Here is a 24325-nt window from a genome sequence, read left to right as displayed (position 1 = left end):
TGGAGCCGTGCTCACGACGCCAGCGCGTTGCCGGCGTGAAGACAGAAGACGAGCCAGCTCACAGGGACGCCGGTCCTGTTCACGGGCAGACAGTGTCCCGAGGGCGAGTGTGGACTCTGTGGAAGGATCTGGCGGCCCCGGATGGCCTCCCACAGCAGAGGCTCTGCTCTGGGCACCATGCAGCCAAACTTGCTGGGCGTGAGGAGGGGCAGGAAGCGGAGACACCACCTGTAAACTCGTGCCCCAGGGAGCAGATACCCAACAGACATTTTTCCAGGTATGACCAAAGGCCAGCGTTTATCTGGGTGAGATCTTAGTTGGAACACAGATGGACTTCTACTAGGCACGTGTTTATTTTCACATGCAACAGGAAAAAAAACATAACCAACACATCAATGTGTGACTGCAGGATATATTGCATAGCACAAGACTAACATTTGAAATAAGTAAAATTAAAAAGTAGGTGTGCATCAAAGAAAATATTAAGGAATAAGAGACTAGGAGATCCTCAGGACAAAAATTGCGGAAGTGGTATGGGAGTGCCCCAAGTAGGGGCCTCACTCCCCAAGCTTTGAGCAAGAGTCTGGGCTCTGCAGAGAAACACCCCACCCCCCTACCCCCGTACTGGTACGGAGCCCAGGGCGGGAGGAAGTACTTTGTTTCATTCGTTCTGCCCTACAACATGTCTTAGAAGTTACAAAGCAACATAGTGATTTTCCTTAACGGGGAAGAAGACTCTTCTAGGTACAGCCTTGTGGAAGCAGGGTCACAAGGCAGCCTGGGCTGGAGGGTCCAAGTGGGGCTTGGGGGCGGGGGGTAAGCAGGTGGGCTGAACGGCCAGCCTTGGCACTGTCCTTGGAGAAGTGCGTGCACGTGTGTGTGTGGGGGGGTGTCTGTGTGCATGGCCCCCGTCAAGGCTGTCGGAGGAACACGCAGAGCTCCCGGTACCCTGTTCCCCAGCAAACTATTGGCACTTAATCAACGTCTGTTGAATCACCGTCGCACACGGGAGGAGCGCCAGAAGGCAGGGCGGAGGGGCTGCTGACGTCCTTGGGCATCTCTCCCCCCGTCCCCGCTGTTCAGGTTCATGCCTGGGTCTGGTGCCCATGTCAGCATGACGTGTCCCCCGGTGAGAAGTCCATGGCCGCCGCCACTAGGTCACATTCTCGTACATTTATGAAACATTTCCCACTAAGATCCCCACCTCGCCCCAAATCCAAAGAATGTTTCTCATGATTTAAATCTCAAATTAAAAAAAAAAAAAAAAGAGGAGGAGGCGGCTTTTCAAGGAGGACCTTGGAGTTCTACTCAAACAGCTCAGTCGGGCGAGCCAGAGCTGGTCTTAGCGCCCCCTGTAGGACAGCTGAAGCGTCGCTGCTCGGGGCACAGGGAGCCCTCCACGGACTCACCCCAACTCGCTCGTGGAAATGGGGGTCAAGGCCAGCGCTCGAGAGGGGCTGGGGCCCAGGACATGGGAACTCTGGGCGTGGTGTTCATGGTCTGGAAGCCTGGCAGAGCCCAGAGGGCAGAAGGAGGAGTGGAAAGCCTGAGGGGCACTGTCCCCCGGCCTCTGAGCTGGGAGGGGGCGGGGGCGGCTCAGCCTGGACCCGGTGGGCAGAGCTTCAGGCTGGCCCGTCACGGCTCAGAAGGAAAAGTGTGCAAAAGTGGGTCAGAAAGGCAAACTGAGTCAGGAAAGGTGTCCCCCCGCCCCGCCGCCCTCAGGCCGGGGCCCAGCGGGCGCCCTCAGCAGCACCCGGCGGCACTCCGCTCCACGTGGCACGGCTTGCAGAAGAGACGGTTGTTCAGCGGGTAGCAGCCTTGGTCTGTGGGCTCCACAGACAGCAGGGTCCTGCAGTCCTGCGGGAGACAAGGCACGAGCGGTGGACCCCAGGCCTGAGCACCGCAGCCCGGGGGCGCGGCCTTTGCTGATGAAATGCACTGGCCGAACGTGCTCCCGCCGCCAAGGGCGAGGGGCGCCGCTCCTCATTCCCACGGTCCCAGCACACGCGGGTCAGGCCTCGGGCAGGACGACGAGGGGCACATGCCACGTGGGCTTTCATCCCCGCGGAGGTGTGAGTGAGGAGGGCATAGTGGGCTGAGGACACGCGGAGAATCACGGACCCTGAGGGAGCACGGAAAGAGCTAGAAGGGCCTGAACGACCACCTGCAGCCCTTTGCGAACACAAGTTGTGAGGGGCAGTAAGCCCGTTGACGGCTAGATCCCACCTAGATCAGAGCCTGGGTGCCACAAGTGTACAATAAACATGTGCTGGGTAACTGGATCTAGTCCAGTCCCTCCATTTTACAGATGGGGAAACTGAGGTCTGAGGAAGGATGGGCTTGCCCCAGGCCATACAGCTGTTTGGAGAGCTGGGACAGGACAGGTCTCCAGGGGTCATGAGTTCAGGGGCCATTCTCTTGCTCCCGTCTGCACAGCTTCAACACCGTACAAACTTCAATGTTTCCAACTTTTCAAATCACCAAAGGATTCTGGACCAGAGAGGATGGGGATTCGGGCCCCAAACTCCGCCCACCTTACCATTCTGCCACAGCCCACCCTTCATCCGGGCCTCACCGGCACACACGCAAGAGAGTGACAATAGGAACAATTAATGTCCAGAGACCTGGCTCAGGGCACGGCTGGCGTCCTCTGGGGGCCACATGGCTCAGACCAGAGGGGCTGGTCCCCAGAGAGACAACTTGGGTCCTGTTGGGTCCTGGCTACCATCTGGGCCTGGCACAGCCAGGGGAGAAGGGCGCCCTCATGTGTCTCTTCCTTGAAACCGCACCTCAAGTCCCACAGGGGACTCCAGGCAATTTAATGCCAAGGATCTGTGCTATTTCTAATGGCCACTTGTTTGGCATTCCGAGAGTACCAAGTGCCAAACCTGAGGTCCTAAAGGGGCACATGTGACCTGTCCTTACGTATGTATGTATGTATGTAATCTCTACACCCACCACGGGGCTCAAACTCACGACCCCAGATCAAGAGTCACACACTCCCCTAACTGAGCCGGCTGGACGCCCCTGACCTCTCCTAATTTGGAAACAAGTGAGGAAACACCCCTATGATGACCAAGCCACAGTCTGTGAGGGAGCTGCGGGGTGGTGGAAAGCTGGCTACACCTGGGTCACAAGGGCGAGGGTTGGAACCACTTTTCTCTGCCTCAGTTTCTCTATCATCCCTCCCCTGAGATGGCACCTTGAAGCCCATTTCCCTTCCCTTCCCCTGAAATGTAACTACCGGAGTCTGAGCTCTGACTGCTAGCAGCAGCCTGGGTCACGCTCACGGCCGCCTTCACCAAGCTGACCCAGGGCACGCAGGGAGGGTCTATTTGCTCACCAGCCAGGCTCAGGGAGAAGTGAATCCCCACTGGGCTTAATGAGGGCCAGGATGGTGATAACAGCTCTTGAATGACATCACTGTTCTTGCAAGATGTGTTATCAGCCGGCCCTTGAACCATAACCAATGCACAACGTAACACAGGGCAGTACGTCAACTTCTCTACCAAGCCCCCTTGTCCCAGCCGTGCAAACAGCCTCTTGGCTCCGTGTGTCTGCTTAAGTGAGTGCAAAACCAAATCAATGTTTGGAATTGCTCACTGGCTGACTAAGAGATTTCCTCTGGGACAGCCCACGTATGGTGCCCATAAAAGTAGCTACCTTTGTCCCCATCCCCAGAGAAGCTAGATACATCAGCAGCATGGGGGTGACAGGGGAAGAGGCAGGGGAAGCCTCCCAAGCCTCCGCAGCAGGACGGACTCTGTAATCGCAGAGTCCAAGGCGAAGTGCCAAGTGGAGCCCCTTGTTCAATGAGGAAGCAGCTCATGTGGGCCCTGCCTGAAGCGAGCCTGGGACCCTACTGAGCGGGAGACCCTGTGCAACTCGGTGGGCCTTTCTTGCCGGGACTACGGCACCGGCTTGAAGCAGCCTCCCCCCACCCTGTAGCCTGAGGTCCAGCCTCCTTAGCTTGGCACGGGAGGCCCTTTTCTTTCCTCTGGCCTTGCGACCACACCCTTTGGTGCACGCCACTACAGACAAATCTAGAAACTTCCACATCTCCGATCCCTCAGGCTTGCTTGTGCCGCCGCGGGTCTTTACAGGCCTTTGCTTCTTTCTGGCCCTTCTTCACCCCCACCCCCACCCGAATGTCTGGCAAACTCCTACTCATCCTGCAGGGACCCAGGTGAAGCATCACCTCCTCTGCAAGAGCGCCTTTGATTCCGCCACCCTGGTTGGACTTGACCGCCGCCTTCTTTGCCCCAAAGCTGATTTGCACATGCTCTTTCCCCAGCACCCAGAGAGGATGTCTGTGCTGTGGGGCTGCCCAGCACCCCCCCTTCCTAAGGGTTGTGGCAACTCCTCTCTGTCCTAATGGATCTGCTTCCCTGGCCCCCGGGGTTGCCCATCATAACCCCGGCCAGTGACTGGTCCAGAGTGGGCACAGGACCCAGGCAGGGCCAATCAGAGGCCTTCCTGGGACTGTACCCGTTCCTGAGACACGGTCTCCACGCTGGAAGGATGTTAAACCTTGGCCATCGGCGCGGCGCGTGTATCCGCCTCCTCACAGGGGATGCTGGCCCACGGGAAGAGGAAATAAAGCAAACGCACAAAACAGGCAGAACCGGGAGATGGAGAGCGCGCCCTGATTGTCCCATCAGCAGCCCCGCCATCGGCCTCCCCATGAGATTCCCTTTCTTGAGGAAAAGCTGGAGGAGCCTGGGTTTTATCACTAACTGGGAGCTTCTGGAATTACCTCCATCCCTATCTGTCTCTGCCACTGGGCGGTGAGCAATCGAGAGCAGAGCCCCCTGCCCTGACCGCCCACGTGTCCCAGTGCCCAGCGGGGTCTCGGCGGGGCTCCGGGCCCACCTACCTCCTCACCGCCCCACTCACCTCGCACCGGTAGCAATTTTCATGGAAGTTCTTCCCCATGCACTCGATTTTGAAGGTGTCCTTCCCGTCTCGAGGGATGATGGGGTTCTCACAGATGCTGCACATGGGGGCGAATTTCCTAGAGGGACGGGAACCCACGCCCGAGACGCTCAGCCCAGGACCACAGAAATTAGATGTGGGAGCCGGGCGGCTCCGGTTCGCATCCGGAGCTATTTCGGACGCGTTGCCAGGTGACTGCACCTGGAGCCACGGCCACAAATGCCTCTTTCTTCCCGGCAGGAGCCGATGGAGAGACCTGTGTAACCAGACCTGGCTTCCCAGGGTATAATCAGCCGGGGTGCCGAGGAAGGAACCGGGGCAGTGTTTGAATTTGAGAAAGCAGAGAAATCTGTTGTGTGTTCATTGGGGCTGAACACCATTCCCTTTACCTTGTACCGTAGGTCACTGGTTTTTTTCCCCTTCTTCTTCCTTTCTTTCTAACAGGCACAGCTGCCCTTGGGCAGGGAGGAACTCCATAGCAGAGGCTGAGCCTCAGGCACAGCGTGGGGCTCCTGCTTCCTAAAGCTCTAGTTCCGAGGGGGGATACCGGGGTCTGGGGGTTTGAATCGTCGCTTCACACTTGCCAGCTGGGAGACCTAGCTGCTGCCTGCCTCAGTTTCCACATTGTAAAACAGAACCCTTAACACTACGTGCCTGACAGGGCAGGCTCGGGGGTTCAAGGGCCTCATCTGCGTGCAGCGGCTGGCCCGGGGCAGGTGCCCAGAGCGTCAGCTACAAGCAGGTGTGCGGAACAGGCCGCCTGGTTTCTGGGAGCCCAGACGCCGCAGGGAAGCTCCGCCCCGGCCCCGAGAGCTCCGGCTGGGCGCCTCTGCTCTGGCAGAGTCCCACCCAGCGCAGGAGTCCCCTGTCGTACCTGTAGAAGTCGTCCAGGCAGTACACTTCATTCTGGTTGTCCAGGGCGAAGCTCTCGTCGCCAATGCAGCGTGCACAGGTGACACAGGTGAAGCAGGCGGGGTGGAAGGCCTGGTCCAGGGCCCGGATGATGTGTTCCCGGACCACCTCGCCACACTTGCCACACTTCTCCAGGGTGTCCTGGGACAGAGGGACATTGCCTCAGAACCACCCCATGGGGGTGCCCGCTCCGAGCCAAAAGGGGTTTCTGGCTGGCTACCCACAGCGGCCCAGACGGGCGGGGGTACAGGAGAGGGGCTCCGCCTGTACCTGTTACCCCCACACTTCTACCGTTGATTAAAGTGAATCGAGCTTGGCATGGGAGCCTTGGCCAACGGTGAGGAATCCTGCCGAGAAGCTACTGCTGCATTCTTTGTCACTAAGACTTGCTTAAGGCCACTAGGGCCCGTGGGAGAAATCTCTCTTAAACCTCAGAGTCAGGAAGAGGAATTCCTGGAGGAGCTGATACGCTTTTTATCGTGTAGGCAATAAACCTTGAAACTCTTAACCTTTTCCATTTGGCCACGTGAAATCTCAGAGTCAAATTCCATGTTCCACTTTTAGGAATGACTACAGGGGTCTTTTATTCATATATTTGGGGTACGAACTTTTCTGCTGGTCTCCTCTCATTTTCTACTTTGATTTTCCTCTCTTCTGGTATTTTTATCTTTTTTTAATTTAATGTTTGTTTTTGAGAGAGAGAGAGAGAGAGAGAGAGAAATAGCTCATGAGTGTGAGTGGAGAGGGGCAGAGAGAGGGAGACAGAGGATCCAAAGTGGGCTCAAGGGCTGTCAGCACAGAGCCCGATGTGGGGCTCAAAACTCACAAACTGCGACATCATGACCTGAGCCGAAGTCAGATGCTTAACCGACTGAACCATCCAGGTGCCCATGATTTTTTTTTAAGCTTATTTATTTATTTTGAGAGAGAGAGAGAGAGAGAGCATGAGTAGGGGAGGGGCAGAGAGGGAGAGGGAGAGAGAGAATCCCAAGCAGACCATGCTGTCAGTGCAGAGCCTAGTTCAATCCCAGGAAAGGTGGGATCATGACCTGACCCTAAATCAAGAGTCAGATGCTTAGCCAACGGAGCCACCCAGATACCCTTCTGATTTCTTTATGTATCTTTTAAATGTTACTGTGGTAAGAGCACTTAACATGAGATCCACCCTCTCAACAAATGCTTATGTGTACAACATTACCATAGATAGAGGAATTGGTGCATTCTTAGAATCTGCCTCAAATCCCTTCTGGGACGAGGAGGTTTAAGGCCGGGGGGGGGGGGGGGGGGGGGGGGGGGGGGGGGGGGGGGGGGGGGGGGGGAAGGGAGAGAAGAGAGAGAGAGGTTACTGAGGGGAGACCCTCCAGCCTGTCCACCTTCTCACCTCTTTTCTAGATGGTCTCTTCCATTCCTGGCTGTGCTCCTGTACGTTTAACCTGACTTCATCTGGACAGATAGGGATGTTTGCCTAGACTGCCTATAATCTGCTCACATTTGACGGGGACAGCACTGTCCCCTCTCCCTGTGCCGGGGGCAGCCCTTCCCTCCCTAGAGCACTGCCCGAGTCTTCCTCCTGCTGCTCCCAGCTGTCAGCCCACCCTGGCCCCTGCTTGCCCTCAGCGCCTCCCCTCTGCCTGGCTGCAAGGCGACGGAAGAGGACAAGACTGTCCCCCACTGTCATGGGGGTGGGGTCAGAGGGATGGGTGGGGATGGCCTGACTCCTTGCTGCTCCCATGGTGCCTTGCTGGCTGTGGCAATGTCTCGAGACTATCATCAGATCACTCGGATTTTTCTAGATCATTCCAGCTCCAAACATTCTAACTCCTTGAATCAGTAGTTTTCAAACTGCGATGTGGATCAGAATTGCCTGAGGGTGCTCTGTTAAAACCAGTGCAGCTCGCCAGGTGCTACCCACTCAGGAGAACAAGGTGAGGCCTGCACACACCCAGGCGACGGGTCTGTGAGTGGTCTGTGCACCACGTACCAGAGAGCTGGCGATTCTAACGTCGTGGCATCCAAACCAGCTCTCCCAGACTGCGTTTGGTACCGGAAGTGATACAGATTCCCATGGGGCTGTGTGTCGGAGCCTGTGGCTTTAGGTGCGACAGAAGACCACGGGCAGGCTCCAGAACCAGATGGGCCTGGGGCAGAATCCCAGACCTACGGCCTTCGGGACTGTGACCTTATGTGACAGGCTGGGTAAATGCCCCCAAGACACACAGGTCCTCATCCCTGAACCTGTGACTACCTTCATTGGCAAAGGAGACTGCAGATATGATTGAGTCCTGACACGGGAGATTATCCTGGTTGGACCCTAAATGCCATCCGAAGGGTCCATGTAAGAGGGACACAGAGGGAGACGTGACACAGAAGAAGGAAACAGGATGCTGAGGCAAGATGCCCCCCTGTGACTCTGAAGGTGGGCAAAGAAATCAGAGTCTACAAGGGATGTGGCTTCTGAAGCTGGAAAAGGTAAGGAAACAGATTCTCCCGTAGAGCCTCTGGAAGGAAGTACGGACTTGCCCTTGGACTTCCGACCTCCAGAACCATAAGAGAATAAATGTGTGCTTTTTGAAGCCATCAAGTTTGCGGTAATTTGTTAGAGTGGCCACAGAGAACTATCACATCTTGGCTGAGCTTCCTCTCTCTGATCTCAGCTTCCTCATCTGTGAAATGGGTCAAGAGTGCCTGCCTCCCAGGATTACTGTGGGGGATGGAATAATAGGACATGTTCTACAGGCCCAGCACAGCGCCTGGTACCCGGAGGCCTAGCTGCAGGGGGTTACCTGGTAGCAGGATTCACAGAGGGGCCGCCCATCCTTCTGGTAGAAGCTCTGCCCGGCCAGCTGGCGGCGACAGGTGCGGCATGTGAAGCACCGGGGATGGTACTGCCTCTTCATGGCTTCCACGGCCACCTCTTGGGGGGACACGGGCTTGTGGCAGAAGGCACAGACGTCTGGGGTAGAGACACAGGTGTGAGCCGCCTGGCCTGGGAGTACTGTACCCAGGCACCACCCAGAACAAGCCCCCGGGGGTGTGAGTGTGGCCTCCTTTCGGGGGGAACAGGAAGGAGTGTGAACAGCCTCTGAAAGCCTAAACCAGGGCGGCCTGGCTGGCTCCGTTGGTGGAGCATGCGACTCTTGATCTTGGGGTTGTGGGTTTGAGCCCCACATTGGGTGTAGAGATTACTTAAAAATAAAATCTTAGGGGCGCCTGGGTGCCTCAGTGGTTGAGCGTCCAACTTTGGCTCAGGTCATGATCTCACGGTTCATGAACTTGAGCCCTGTGTTAGGCTCTGTGCCGACAGCTCAGAGCCTGGAGCCTGCTTTGGATTCTGTGTCTCCCTCTCTCTCTGCCCCTCCCCTGCTTGCACTCTCTTTCTCAAAAATAAATAAACATTAAAAATTTTTAAAAATTAAATCATAAAAAAAAAGGAAAGAAAGCCTAAATCAAAGAACACAGAGTCAAGGGGGTGCTTGGGTGGCTCAGTCACTTAAGTGTTTGGCTCTTGATTTCGGCTCAGGTCACGATATTGCAGTTTGTGAGTTTGAGCCCCGCACAGAGCTCTGCACTGACAGCATGGAGTATGTTTGGGATTCTCTCTCCCTCTCTCTGCCCCTCCTCCTCTCTCTCTCTCTCTCTCTCTCTTTTTCTCTCTCTCAATAAATAAATAAACATTCAAAAAAGAAGAACACAGCATCAGGACAAACAGGTTACCATCTACAAACATTTAAAGGAGGGTCCACCGTGATGCATTTATACCCAGACAATTCCAAACATATCAGAGATCTAAGTGTGAAAAATAAAGCCACAGGACTAGAAGAAACCAGAGAATAATTTTTTTAAATTTGTTTACATTTATTTGTTTTTGAGAGACAGAGGAAGGCAGAACACAAGCGGGGAGGGGCAGAGAGAGAGGAAGACACAGAATCTGAAGCAGGCTCCAGGCTCCAAGCTGTCAGCACAGAGCCTGACACGGGGCTTGAACCCATGAACCATAAGATCATGACCTGAGCCGAAGTCAGATGCTGAACTGCCTGAGCCACCCAGGCGCCCCCAGATAATTATTTTATAACTTTGGGGGCATGGTAAACACTTAATCGCTGCTAATTAAATGGGTAATATGTGGGGCCAGGGACACCACGGGCAGTCATGCCCTCACTGGGGCGCAGATCCGGAGTCCCACAAAGGGCAATTTAGCAAAAAGATCAAATTACAAATGCACCTACTCTTTGCCCACAGTATTTCCTCTCCTAGAAATTTCTCTCACAAACTTGCATGCAGGCAAAATGACCTACGTGCAGGGCAATTCGTCTCAGCCTTACTTGTTACAGCAAGAACCTAAGTGCCCACCTGCAGGTGACTGGTCGAATGCATACGGCAGAGCCCTGAAAGGGAATACTATGCCCCCGTGAAAAAGGGAGGAGCCACTTTACGTTCTGATGTGGAATGAGCTCTCAGAAAGCTAACAGCAGAACGGCACAGAGTTTGCTATTATTTGTGGAAAAATGGGCGGAGGTCAGTGGGGGGGGACACATGCTTGCATTTGCTTGTGTACACATAACATATCTCCTGGAGGATGTGCAAAACCTTAACAACAGAGGCTCCTGATCAGGCAGGAAACTGGGTGACACAGGGATGGGGGCAAAGGGAAGGCTTTTCACGGTGTATCTTTTCATGCTTTCTGTTTTGTCCAGATGAGAACACCATGTGTTCAAATAATTAAACAGCGGAAAAATTCGAGCCATTCTGCTATCACAACACATTTTGCAGATCAATATTTATTTACTTATTTTTAAATGTGTATCTTTGAGAGAGAGAGAGAGAGAGCACAAGCTGGGGAGGGGCCGAGAGTGCCGGGGACAGAGGATCTGATGCAGGCTCTGTGCTGACGGCAGAGAGCTCCACACGGGGCTCAAACCCACAAACCATGAGATCATGACCTGAGCCAAAGTCAGATGCTCAACCGTGTCAGCCAGCGGCCCATATTTATTTATTTATTTTACAGTTTTTTATTTTTTAATTTTGAGAGAGAGAGAGAGAGAGCACAAGCTGGGGAGGGGCCGAGAGTGCCGGGGACAGAGGATCTGATGCAGGCTCTGTGCTGACGGCAGAGAGCTCCACACGGGGCTCAAACCCACAAACCATGAGATCATGACCTGAGCCAAAGTCAGATGCTCAACCGTGTCAGCCAGCGGCCCATATTTATTTATTTATTTTACAGTTTTTTATTTTTTAATTTTGAGAGAGAGAGAGAGAGCGCAGAGGAGCAGCAGAGAGAGAGGGAGAGAGAATCCCAAACAGGCTCTGCACCAACAATGCCGAGCCCGACGTGGGGCTCGAACCTGCGAACCGTGAGATCACGACCTGAGCCGAAACCAAAAGTCAGATGCTTAAGCGACTGAGCCACTCAGGCAGCCCTTGCTGATCGATACTTAAACGGACTTCAGTTATAAAGGAAAAAAGGTTACGGCAGTAAAAATAAAATCGATGTACAGTTTGAAGGCTCGTCTGTCACTGCACCGTGAGTGGAGACAGATGCTGTGAACCCTGCTCTCCCGCTTTCCCACCCAGAGCTCATGCTGCTCCAGTGGGGGGTCCCCAGGGAGCCTCCCAGCCCCGAGCCCGTACCTGTGGACGCCTCTCTCTTGTGGAAGCCAGCAGGGTCTTCAGGGAGAGGCGGCAGCTCTTCCTGCACGGGCCTGGGAGGACTGGGCTGCGGCTGGAGGGGAGGCCTCTCTTCCAGGGACTGCGGGGACACGGAGGAGGGGGCAGGAGAGGTGACATCCAGTGCGGACCCCACACGGGCCTCTCAGCTCTGCGCCTCCTCCGGCGGCGCTGCGCACCATTAGCCCCACTGCTCAGAGGGGGAAACCGAGGCACAGAGAAGCATGTGACCTAATGTGACTCAGTAGGAAGGTAGCAGCCGGGCCAGAAACAACATCCTTCTGAGGAATCGCCTGGAATCGTTTTTCCTTGGCCTGGAATCCCTCCCATGTCTACAATGGCCTCTGTTAAGGGTAGAGGATTAAAAATATCTTCTCTGTCGGAACACCTGGGTGGCTCAGTCCGTTAAGCGGCTGCCTTTTGCTCAGGTCATGATTTCACAGTTTGTGGGTTCGAGGCCCGGACTGGGCTCTGTGCTGACCGCGCAGATGCTGGAGCCTGTTCGGATTCTGTGTCTCCGTCTCTCTATGCTCCTCCCCTGCTCGCTTTCTTTCTCTCTCAAAAACAAGTAACATTAAAAAAAAAAAATGAAAAAAATATCTTCTCAGAGCTGAAAGGGGTACCTGAGGGGGAAGAGGGTGGGGAGCCCCTTCCCCAGGGACCTTGAAGAACATGACCAAGTTTTGGCAGCTTGAAAGCTTGGAAGAGGGACGGCCCTCAAGCAGGAGCAACCTCCAGGCTTAAGTCCCTGCAAGGCCCAGACCCGCCCTCGCCCGCCCCCGGCCGGCGGGGCTGTTTGTGGGGTTGGCAGTACCTGGGGCGGGGGCGGGGGCAGGTGCAGCTGCTCTAAGTCCGAAATGAGGGAGGCCCCCATCGGGGCAGGGGGCTCCTCATCGGGGTATGGCGGCGGAGGCGGGAGGAGGTCCAGGTCCGGGAGTGCGTCCTCGCCATCCAGAGTGGGAGGAGGGAGACAGCACCCTGCAACAGAAAGGGGACACAGGTTTGGCCGGAGACGCTCTGTGCAGGTGGACAGAGAGGTGTCCACTTCCCCAGAAGGCCGTGCAGCATGGGGGGCTAAGAGCTCGGGCCCAGGGGCGCCGAGACCTGGGTTCTGCCTCGGGCTCTGCCACTGACTTGCTGTGGGTCCTTAGGCAAGAGACTCAGTCTCTCTGGGTCTGTCAATCTATCTCTTAGGGCTGTTGTGAGGGTTAAGTGATGTGGTGCAGGGAAGATGGTGCAGCACGGAAAACAGCACCTGTCAGAACCCTCCAGAACACGGGCGCCTGGGTGGCTCAGTCGGTTAAGCATCCGACTTCGGCTCAGCTCATGATCTCAGAGTCCGTGGGCTCAGGCCCCGCATCGGGCTCTGTGCTGACAGCTCAGAGCCTGGAGCCTGCTTCAGTCGGTGTCTCCCTCTCTCTGCCCCTTTCCCGCTTGCTCTCTCTCAAAAGTAAATAAAAACATTTAAAAATGTATTAAAAATTAGTATCACTTATTCCTTTTGACTTTTTTTCCATGCAAATACTAGAACATTTATTTTTTAATTTTTTAAATGTCTATTTATTTTTGAGAGTGAGAGAGAGACAGAACATGAGCAGGGGAGGGGCAGAGAGAGAGGGAGACATACAATCTGAAGCAGCCTCCAGGCTCCAAGCTGTTGGGCAGAGCCCCACACGGGGCTCGAATCCACGAGCTGCGAGATCATGACCTGAACCGACGTCGGATGCCCAACCGACTGTGCCACCCAGGTGCCCCTAGAACATTTTAAATTACATATGGGGCTTGCATTTGTGACTTGCTTTATATTTTCATTGGCCAGTGCTGACACAGACCTTTTCTGGATCCTGATTCAAAGGATTAATCATCTCATGAATTCTTGTTTTATAGATGAGGAAGAGTGAACTATTCCACCGAATAGGCTAGAAATATATACAAAATACAACACAAATATACAGTATACAAACCCTTCATTCTGCTACAGTGCAACACTTGAAAGGTATTTTTATGGCATGTCAGGGAAAATTAAGAATGGAGAGAATATTAGATAATGGCCATCTTTGGAGATGTGCCCTGAAGAATATGGGGACTAAACTGACCCCATTAACTGAGGTTTCCATTAAATTACTTCACAAAGGTTATCAATAAGGGCCACAGTATGGAAGGAGTCCAAATGTCCATCAACTGATGAATGGATAAAGAAGATGTGGTATATACACACAATGGAATATTACTTGGGGATGAAAAAGAATGAAATCTTGTCATTTGCAACAATGTAGATAGAACTAGAGGGTGTTATGCTAAGCGAAAAGAGTGAGTCAGAGAAAGACAAATATCGTATGATGTCACCCATGTGGCATTTAAGAAACAAAATAGATGAACATAGTTCTGAGAAGGGAAGGAAAAATAAGATAAAAACATAGAGGGAGGCAAACCCATAAGAGACTCTTTTTCTAAAATTTTTTAATGTTTATTTATTTTTGAGAGAGAGCACAAGTGGGGGAGGTCCAGAGAAAGAGAGGGAGACAGAGGCTCCGAAGCGAGCTCCGTGCTGCCATCAGCGATGCTGATATGGGGCTCGAACCCACAAACCGTGGGATCATGACCTGAGCTGAAGTCAGATGCTCAACCGAGTGAGCCACCCAGGCGCCCCACGCCGAACATAGAGAACAAACTGAGGGTTGCTGGAGGGGAGGTGGGTGGTGGGGGGAAAGGGCTAAATGGCTAAATGGGGGATGGGCATTAGGGAGGGCACTCACTGGGATGAGCACTGGGTGCTATACGTAAGTGATGAATCACTAAATTCTACTCCTGAAACCACTGTTACACTATATGCTAACTAACTTGAGGGCGCCTGGGCAGCTCCATCGGTTGAACATCTGGCTTTGGCTCAGGTCATGATCCCTCGGTTTGTGGGTTCGAGCCCCGCGTCAGGCTCTGTGCTGACAGCTCGGACCCTGGAACCTGCTTCAGGTTCTGTGTCTCCCTCTCTCGCTGCCCCTCCTCTGCTCACGCTCTGTTTCTCTCTGTCCCAATAATAAATAAACATAAAAACATTTAAAAAAAATCTTACATATGCTAACTTGGATTTAAATAAAATTTAAAAATAAGTCACTTCACGAAACAAAAGTAATAGAGAAAACAGAAAAGGAATAGATGATACAAATGCGGCAAAATCTTAGCCTCTGTAGGAACCAGATGCAGGGTGCACAGGATTCCTATGGCTGCTCTCTTATTTGTGTATGTTTGAAAGTTTCATAAGAAAAAAAAAAAAACAACCCAATAGCAAACACTAGTTAGTACACACCCAAGAAAAGCACCCTGGCACCAAGTCCCGTTCAAGGTCAGTGCAGCTTCACACCTGCAGGGAAGGCTGAGGCCCACAGACGGGAGGGGTGTGGGGCTAGGAGGCTGGCTCCCAGGGCTTCCCACAGGGGAGGAGGAGGGCTGGGTCTCACCCAGTTACGGCCTCAGCCTCAGGCTCTGCTCCCACCCTCCAGGCTGCCCTGTGCAGGCCCTGCCCGCTCCCTGGAGGAGGAGACTGGGGGTCAGGCCCTGAAAATCCTCTGTGCAGGGAGAGTGCTATTCTTAGTGCCCCAGGGAGGGAGGGCACAGAGTCAGTCCGTCTGCCCTCCACCCCCCTCCTATGTCTGGGGCACAAGTCAGGGAAGGTCAGAGAGGCTTCACACTCATGGAAAGCAGATGGAAAGTGCCCGAGGCCCAGCCCCCCAGTCCCCTAGAGACCGGGGCTCTGTGCCATTCCCGGCTGATTCCCTGGGGCACCTCTCTAGGCTTCGGGTTTCTTGTCCATTCGAGAAAGATAATGAGCCCCTTCTGCTTTCTCCCAAGGACTGAGGGACTGTACAGATGGGAAGATTATTCTAGACCTGTGAGTAAGCCACAGAATCATCTGGGGGCTTGCTCAAATGCAGATGGTGGGCCCCACCCCCAGAGCTTCTGACTCAGCAGGCTTGGGGGCAAGCGCCTGATAATTTCCATTTTTGAAAAGTTCCCAGGTGAAGCTGCTGGTTCAAAGGCCACACTTTTTTTTTTTTTTAAGTTTATTTCGGGGCGCCTGGGTGGCTCAGTCGGTTAAGCATCTGACTTCGGCTCAGGTCATGATCTCATGGTTCGTGGGTTCGAGCCCCTCATCAGGCTCTATGCTGACAGCTAGCTCAGAGCCTGGAGCCTGCTTCGATTCTGTGTCTCCCTCTCTCTCTGACTCTCCCCTGCTCACACTGTCTCTCTCTCTCTCTCATAATTAAATAAAACATTTTTAAAAATTTAAAGTTTATTTCTTTTGAGAGAAACTGAGACAGCACAGATGGCAGAGGGACAGAGACAGGGAGAGAGAGACAGAACCCCAAGCAGGCTCTGCACTGTCAGCACAAAGCCAGACACAGGGTTCAAACTTATGAACTGTGAGATCATGACCTGAGCTGAAATCGAGTCAGATTGTTTGACTGAGCCACCGAGGCACCCCACAAAGGCCACACTTTGAAGACTAGCCTTCCAAGGGCGCCTGAAAGGCTCAGTCGGTTAAGTGTCCAAGCCATGATGTCAGCTCAGGTCATGATCTCATGGTTCATGAGTTTGAGCCCCTCATGGGCTCTGTGCTGACAGTGCAGAGCCTGCTTGGGGTTCTCCCTCTCTCTGATCCTCCCCAGCTCTCTCTCTCTCTCTCAAAATAAATAAATAAACTTAAAAAAAAAGAAAGAAAGAAAACCAGTCTTCTACTCCCCAAGCTTCCCCTGCTTTACTGCCTTTGGGATAACACACTAGTTCTCAAGTGTGCGGTTCCCGACAGGAGCATCAACATTACCTGGAAATGTGTAAGAAATCCGAATTCTCTGGCCCCACCGCAGACCTGCTGACTCAACACCCAGGGTGGGGCCCAGCTGGCTGTGTTTGAACAAGCCCCCTCAGATGCCGAGGCTGTTGCAGTGCGAGAACCTCGCTCCAGATGAGCTCAAGTGAGTCAGGAACCGGATCGCGGAGAGGCAGCAGGCGCGCTCAGGCCTCTCCCAGGACCTGCCTTCTTCTGTCCCCAGCCAGGACAGGAATTCAAGACAGAGAGGGGCTTGAGGCCACCAGGCAGGGGTGCGGAGGGGCCCGGGCTAAACGAGGGCGATTCTGTTCAAGTGGCCACGAGCAGAAGAAGCAGAAGCAAAGAGAAGAGAAGCCAAGAGAAAAACTGACTTCTGAACGCGAGCTCATGCGCCTGTCTGTGTCAGCGCGCCTGTGCGAGCATCTGGAGGGGAGTGGGGGGCCTGCAAGGGAAAGGTGGGGACCACTGCCAGGAGGCAAGGGCCACAGAAACGTGTGTGGACTGCCCCGGGGACTAGTGCTGGGTGGGGCGTCCGGGGACAGCCTGCAGTGGAGCTGGCGCCCGCCTTGTGTTCAGTGCTCAGACCAGACTCATGGCCAAGCCGCTCACCTAGAACCTCACTCCAGTGACGCCGAGCCCCACGATTACCCTCACTCTGCCCACTTGCCAGCTTGGCAAGCCGGGCGCCCCCTCCCAGCGAAGCTCTGATTTTGTTGCCACACTCCCGGGACCCGGTGACCCACGAAAAGGTCCTGGAAATGTTGGCGTTTGGGCATCTAAACTCTATCTCCTGGACTCCCTCTCCAAGGGAGAGGGAAGGAGACGGCATCAATGGTCAGAGCGTAGGGGTGGGTTCCAGGAGGCGGGGGGTCAGAAGGACAATGGAGCAGACGTTTATCAAGACCTACCCTGCCCGCTCACTTCGGAATCCTCCCAGCTGCTGGGGGAGAGGCACCATTACTATCCCGACAGATGAGGAAACAAAGGTTCAGAGAGGTGAAGTCACTTGTTCAGGGTCGCACAGCAGCGGAGCTGGGACCTGGATCCAGGGCCCCGGCTCTTGGCCACTTGCCTCTGCCCCTGTCCCAGGCCAGACCACAAGCCCGCATCCTCTTCTCTGGAGCCTCCAGATCCAATCAAGCCTTGATTCTATCCATCTCCAAAACCAAGCCCTGGTTCAGGCACCGGGGTAAGGCAGGGGTGGGAGGGGAGTCCCAAGGTCCCCAGTCCTGCCTCCTGCCCTGTCACCATGACAGCAGAGCAAGCACAAGGTAAAGAACAGCCATTTATGACGTTGATCCATTCTGTGATGGACACATCACACACACGACCAAATTTCTACTTTCCAGAGCAGGAAACCAAGCGAAGAAACAGCTAGTGTAAGACCACACAGCACGTGAGTGGCAGAGCCCATGGGAGAATAAAACCACCTCTGAGGTCCTTCAAATGCCTGATTCGTTCCTGCCTCAGGGCCTTTGCATTTGCTGTTCCCGCTGGCCAGCTCTATTCTGTCAATCAGGTCCAGGCAGAGCTGAAATATCACCACCTTGGAGAAGCCATGCCGACTACCCCATAAAAAGTTGTACCTCCCGCCTCTTCACCATGTTTTATTCGTGTACAGCTCTCATGTCTCCCTAACATTATATAATTTTGTCATCTGTTTTCCCCTGCTAAGATTTAAGTTTCATGTAGGCTGAAAGCCTTGTCTTTCTTTACTCGTCCTCAGTGCCTGGCCCAGAACAGTAACAGCAGGTAACACATTTAACACTTTCTATGTGACAGGCACTGGCCTAAACGTATGTTTTATTTTCTCCAATCCTCACAACAACCCTCTGGGGAAGGTGCTATCATTATGCCCACTTTATAGGTTAGGAAACCGGGGGACAGAGAAGAGCCAGGATTCAAACCCAGGCAGGTGGGGTTGCATCTGCCCCGCACGTAGTAGGTGCTTGATGAATGAACAAACGACCTCAGGGTCGGCCCCTTCCTCCCCACCTCAGTGCTGCCTCCGAGCCAGCCGTCGGCCCAGCCCCCTCACCCTCTCACCTCCATTGGAGAGCTGAGGTGGCACCGCTGGGCCTGGGGCGGCCGCCCTGGCCGGTGGGGTCCGAGGGCCGGGCCTCCCTGCTGACCCGGCCCCGGCAGCCTCGGTGGGAGCGGGAGGCTCCCGGGAGCGGCCAGACCGGGCCTCGCAAGCCGCCCGCCTCACTTCCGCAGCCACGGCCTCGTCTCGACGCGGCGGTGCCAGCGTGATGAAGACAGACGAGGCAACCCTCTTCTCCGGCTTCAAGGCCATCGTCTCCGTTCCTGGGGGGCTGGGGACAGAGCGGGGCAGGGCTCAGGGCACAGGGATGTGCTCCGCCCAGACAGACAGACAGACAGACAGGCAGCCCGGCCCCACCAGAGACAAAGGGCCTGGGGGTGTCCTGTAGGGAAGGGCGGGTGTCCACTAGGTGACTTGGGCGCAGGGATGGGACCGACAGTCCTGACCGCCCCTCCCCACTCCGCCCACACACCTGGGGGAGCAAAGGGCAGCCCTGCCCTGCTCACCTCACAAATGATTAATTTCCCTCAAGAGCGAGGCTCCTGCGGGTCCTCCGGCTCCCCACCCCCAGTGCGGCCGCTTGCTGGTCCCAGCCCAGGGCCTGGCCTGCCACTGGGCCACACCCCAGTTACCTCCCCCACGTGGGATCCATTTCTCCCGGGAGGGCCCAAGTCCCGGGGGTCCAGGGCAGCTCTGCTGTGGACGGGAGACGGCGGCAATGGTCAGAGCGTAGGGTGGGTTCCAGGAGACAGGGGGGTCAGAGGGACAATCGGAGCAGACGTTTATCAAGACCTACCCTGCCCGCTCACTTCGGAATCCTCCCAGCTGCTGGGGGAGAGGCACCATTACTATCCCGACAGATGAGGAAACAAAGGTTCAGAGAGGTGAAGTCACTCGTTCAGGGTTGCACAGCAGCGGAGCTGGGACCTGGATCCAGGGCCCCGGCTCTTCGCCACTTGGCTCTGCCCATGTCCCAGCCCAGCCCACAAGCCCGCATCCTCTTCTCTGCTTCAGCCTCCAGATCCAATCAAGCCTTGATTCTATCGCCAGAATCTCTCTCTGTCCCACTTCCAAAACCAGGACATGGTTCAGGCAGTGGGGCAAGGCAGGGGTGGGGCCGCAGTGGTCTCCAATCTGGCCTCCTGCCCTGCCCCTGGATTGATATTTCTAGAGCATAAATCTGACCATCTCCCTCCTACTCAAAAGCCTTACATGGCTCTCTACTAGCAAATCTCTCTGGCTTTAACTTCTTTTTTTGACCACCCTGGACCATTCACCCTTTCTTGACTTTCTCTCTTACCTGCCCTGGAGTGTTCCCACCCCCCTGCCCCCACCCCCAGGGTGAATGTGTTTTTTCTGGTCAAACATCACCTCTGATTGCTGACCCTCCCCCTGGGGCAGCTGTCTGTTTCCACAGGGTGATGACAGCCCATCACAGGACACACTGGCTCACTGTCACCACGTCTGTTCCTACTTCCCAAGTGACTGCATGTGACTTCGGCTATGCCCGCAATCTTTGCGACCCAAGTCCGGTGTGGGCATCAGAGCACAGACCTGGGAGCGGGGCGGCATTCCTGATGTCAAGGGGCCTGTTTTCAATCTGCCAGGTTGTGCCTGCAAACACTAACCTTCAAGGTCAAGGCTGAGTGGGGCCACGCAGGTGGGGGCAAGGCAAGTGGACCACATTCGGCCCGGAGGGCTCCTCACTGGGCTCCCAGGGCTTATGCCCAGGGGTGAAACGCGTCCCTTCTTTCTAACTCACTCTGGCTGAGCCACCCTGGCTCCAAAGCCCAGCCCGCAGGAACGTTGGAGAAGTGTAAACAGGGACCCAGAGAGTGAATCTCAAGCAGTGGGGCTGAGTGGGCGGGGGCTGAGGGACCCTAATGGTGGACCTGGAGCCCAAGCGGCCACTCACGGGGGCCCCTCTGTATCTCAAAGTCCACTGGGCTCCTGGGACTCTCTTGGTGACTGAAGGAATGACGTACGAAACACACGCACACCCCTCAGTTCCTCTTAAACTGGTTTACACGTTTGGTTAAAACATATAGCTCAGTCTGATTAATAAAAATATCCGTTCTGAATAAGGAATCCAACATAGGAAGAGAGCTTTAAAAGTTCTTTAGTGGCGCCTGGGTGGCTCAGTCGGTTAAGCGTCTGACTCTTGGTTTCAGCTCAGGTCAGGATCTCACGGTTCTGTGAGTTCGAGCCCCACGTCGGGCTCTGGGCTGACAGTGTGGAGCCCGCTTGGGATTCTCTCTCTCCCTCGCTCTCTCAAAACAAATAAAGAAGCTAAATAAAAATAAGTAAAAGTACTTTCCTTTTGTTTCTTGTTCTGTGATGTTTGGAAGTATATAGACTTGCTTATATTGGCCTTCCTAGTCACATAAAACCATACGGCTTCATACTTTGGCTTTATACTTTGTTACAAGTTTAAAAGTGTTTTCGTAAGCCGTTTTCAGAGATTTAAATCCAAGAAACAATAACAACGGCACTTACTGTGTGCCCGGCACCGCGGTACATGCTTTCTGAGTCTCAAAACGCACCTGATTCACAACACAGCCCATTATGCCCCCAACTTTACAGGTAGTGCCATGTGATGCCCCAAGGGGTTGATTTTTCCAAGGCCATCTTAGCAGATGCAGAATTCAAACTGAGCACCACTTGACCTGAGTCCCAGTGGTGTCCTTGGACCTGAGATGACACACTTTTCCTTCCCTGGATGGTTACAAGGGCCTCCAAATCAGTTCTCACCCCAGAATGGCCCAATCCAGATTGATGATCTTGTGGTCGGTGCGTTCTGGGCTCATCCCGCCTCCCTCTTACCCTGCTCTGACCTCCAGCCCACCCCAGCTCACCCCTCCGGGAAGTCAGATCTGTGGGTTTCTCAGAAAACATCCAAGGCAAACGTCCTAGCTGTGAGTCCAGATGTTCACAGCTGGGCAGCTCCCCCCCACCCCCATCCCTCCCTGCAATTCCTGCAGGGACTTCTTTGGGGCCCCAGGGGAAGAGCCCCGAGCTAGAGATTTTCAAAAGCCTGTCAGTCAGGACCTGGCGCCTCTAGGAGAGGGAGATGGGGTCTCTGGTCGTACTGCCTCCAGGTCACCCCGGAGCGGTGGGGGTGGGGGGGGTATGTGTGAGAAAGCTCCCTGTGGGGCCACTGGCCAGCCGCACCCAGGGGACCCTCCACCCCCACCCTTCCTCCCGCAGAGGGCGAATCTGAGATCCAGTTGGGTAAGCGGAGAGAAAGTGGGAACAAAGGGAAAGAAAGTCATTTCCTGTCAAGAGGAAGGAAGGAGGCTGAGATCCAGCCAGCCAGCCACCCAGCCCAGCTTCAGCCTGCAGCCCAGGGCAGGGGACAGGCTGCCTGAGCTGGGGAGCCTCCCGTCAGTGTCCCTCCTTCCCTTCCTTCCTATTCCTTCTAACCGGCTCCGAAAAACTCTCGAGCCACCTGTAAGCTTTGTTCTTTAATACTTCGACCAAGCAATCTACCTTGGCTCAGAATTACGCTTGGGGGGGTGCGGGGAGGGGGGGGGATGGGCGGTGCCCACCCCCACTGCAGAGGACCTGCAGCCTTGGGTAGAGGTTCCCCTTCCCCCTCTCCCACCTCAGGGAACCCAAGGAAGCGCAGGGAGCTGGATTCACACCGGACCCCACCTCTTTCCTGCGGGGTGACCCTGAGCAGGTCACTGACCCTCTCTGCGCCTCAGTTTTCCCACAAAGGGAGAATTAAAAGGTCTGTCCTGAAAGGTGGTTGGTTGGCTGACGGGATACAGGAGAGAGGATGGCAAGATCTCGGGGCTCCCAGGCGGCCAGCTGGTCACCCAAGCCCCTGATGAGGAGAAGCCCCCAGCGGCTGGGCTGGCCTGGGGGGCCTGGGAGGACGCGACTTGGCCTCCGTCGTTAAGAGCAGGACTCTGGGCGCTGCCCAGGCTCTTCCCGGGGTCCTCGGGGCAGCGCTGGAGGGGGATCCGCGCCAAGACGCCCCACGGCACACCCCTTCCCAGCCCCCCACAGGGATTCGAGGCCCAGGGAGGGGCGGCCCCGGGGCCCCTCCTCTCCCCTCTCCTGACCCGGGCTGGGTAAAGGGGCCCGGAGCTCCCCGGGGCTCCGGAAACCCGGCGCCCTCCCGCGGGCAGCCAAGCTGGGCGACTGGCCGGGTCACGGGGGGGCGCCGCCAGGGACTTTAATTCGATCCATGTGCGGGACGCTGTCCTCTTTGTGCGGGAGCTTCCGCCCTGCCCACCTCTTCCCCCGGCGCCCCTACTCCCGGGCCGGGACCCCGGTCCTCCCGCGGCTGCAGGGACGCGAGGCGGCCCCCCGGCCCCCGCGGGCCCCCTCCAGGAGCGCCGGGTCTGGGGTCCCGGCCCCGAGGGAGGGGGCGGGGGGAGGGGGGCTCGGCCCGGGGCTGCCCGCGCTGTCACCTGCGTGCGGCCGGGGCACGGACGGAGGCACGGGGTCTCCCCCACCCCGTCCCTCCCCGCTTACCTGCGTCGCCCGCGCCCCCAGCGGCTCCGGTCCGACGCCCGAGCGAGCAGAGCCGGGAGCGGCGCCGCGCCTCCCGCCCCCTCCGCCCTCCCCGCCCCCTCGGCTCCCTCCGCCCCGCCGCCCCGGCCGCCTTACCATAAAAGGTGAAGCTTAGGGGGAGGGGGCCCGGAATTCCCGCCGGCGGAAGCGGCCGCTACCTGCCCCCCCACCTGCCCGGCCTCGCCCCGCGCCGCCCCCGCCGCCCGCCCTTTGTTCCCTCGACCCCTCCTCCCCTCTCCAGGGCCCAGGCCCGGGGTGAGAGGCCTCCCCCCCGCCCCACCCCCGGTCCCTTTGTGCGCCCTACGTGGTCCCTGCCCCTCCTCCTTCCCTAGGTCACCTGGGGTGGTGGCCCCACCTGCCCCGTCGGGTGGAGGCGGGCGGGGCACCTACATCCGAGTTTGGCCCGAGAGCTCCCAGGGTCCTAAGAGGCAGGTGGACCTGGGGTCCAAGGCCGTTCACTAACCGAGGGACCCTGGGCAGTCGCTCCGTCTCCTGGAGCCTCAGTTTCTTGTCTGTAAAATGGGAGTGATGGCTGCCTACCTCTTGGGGTCAGCCTGAGGATAAAAGATGATCGTGACAGCGAGAAGCACCGGGGCAGCCAGGGGTCCATATGTACTGGGCTTGGGGGTTCTTTAGGGGTGGGCGTTTCAGGTGCCAAGGGAGCAAGTCATCTCAGTTTGCTGTCATCACTGCTTATGTGGATCTGGAAGCCCTTGCTGGGGTCCCAGTGAGGGGGGGAGGGGGAGTGGTGCACAGGCCCCTCCAGGATGCCTGCTAGGCAGGGCCCACAGGCAATCAAGTCACCTGGTTTTGCCACCGGGGTTTTAGTCTCTGACTCTCTCCCACCCCCTGCACTCCCTCCACCCAAGCCAGAGTAGATAGAACTTGGAGCGAGGAGGAGGAAACAGAGCCTGGGCCCTGGGGCAGGCCACGGAGCCAGGATGGGCCGCCTGGGTCCCGGGAGGCCTCGGGAACATTGCTGGGAAAAGGAATCTGGGTCTGATTCAGAGGCAAACAGATTGTTCTTTTGATTAAAGCCACAGTGGCTGAGGCCAGAAGAGTGCTGCACCCAGTGCGATGGAAGGGGGGAGGCGGGGGGGGGGGGGGGGGGGGGGGGGGGGGGGGGGGGGGGGGGGGGGGGGGAGAGAGCTTTCCCTGTGGGCAAAGCTACAGTCACCCTGGCCAGGACAGCTCTGGCACTGCTGAGGGGCTCAAGCTCATGGGGGTCGTGAGGGGGGCACCTAGATCCCTCACTTCTCCTCCGCCTCCTCCTCCCAGCCTCACCCACTTTTCGTCATCCCCTTTGATGGGCCCCCTCAGCCACACCGCAATCACAACATCACAGGAGCTACTGATGTAGAGTCTTCCCACCTCTCCACTGAATCTCCAGGATGGCCCCAGCGACAGGGCTGGGTCCTTTT

General features: G+C 56.0%; 1 protein-coding gene across 4 annotated transcripts; it reads right to left on the bottom strand.

Annotated features, from left to right (window-relative positions):
- Positions 1 to 329: 329 nt before the first annotated feature.
- On the bottom strand, positions 330 to 22936 carry FBLIM1 (filamin binding LIM protein 1). 4 transcript variants are annotated; one of them, XM_039229003.1, is made up of 9 exons: positions 19177 to 19193; positions 19013 to 19076; positions 18383 to 18651; positions 12326 to 12489; positions 11476 to 11593; positions 8631 to 8800; positions 5810 to 5988; positions 4897 to 5014; positions 330 to 1857 (listed from the first exon to the last, which is right to left on the bottom strand). In XM_039229003.1, the coding sequence occupies exons 2-9, from the start codon at positions 19030 to 19032 to the stop codon at positions 1744 to 1746; spliced, it is 1152 nt and encodes a 383-aa protein (XP_039084934.1). In that variant the 5' UTR covers positions 19033 to 19076; positions 19177 to 19193; the 3' UTR covers positions 330 to 1743. The 4 variants fall into 4 exon arrangements, with proteins under 4 accessions (XP_039084934.1, XP_039084935.1, XP_039084933.1 ...); XM_039229004.1 differs by lacking the exons at positions 19013 to 19076; positions 19177 to 19193 and adding an exon at positions 22866 to 22936; XM_039229002.1 differs by lacking the exon at positions 19013 to 19076 and having other exon boundaries at positions 19177 to 19463.
- Between the last annotated feature and the right edge of the window lie 1389 nt (positions 22937 to 24325).

The sequence above is a fragment of the Hyaena hyaena genome, unplaced genomic scaffold (genome assembly GCF_003009895.1).
Source record: "Hyaena hyaena isolate Hyena2069 unplaced genomic scaffold, ASM300989v1 scaffold_35, whole genome shotgun sequence".
Taxonomy (NCBI): domain Eukaryota; kingdom Metazoa; phylum Chordata; class Mammalia; order Carnivora; family Hyaenidae; genus Hyaena; species Hyaena hyaena.
Note: the sequence above shows the minus strand (reverse complement) of the source record. Positions and strands in the feature narration are given on the sequence as shown.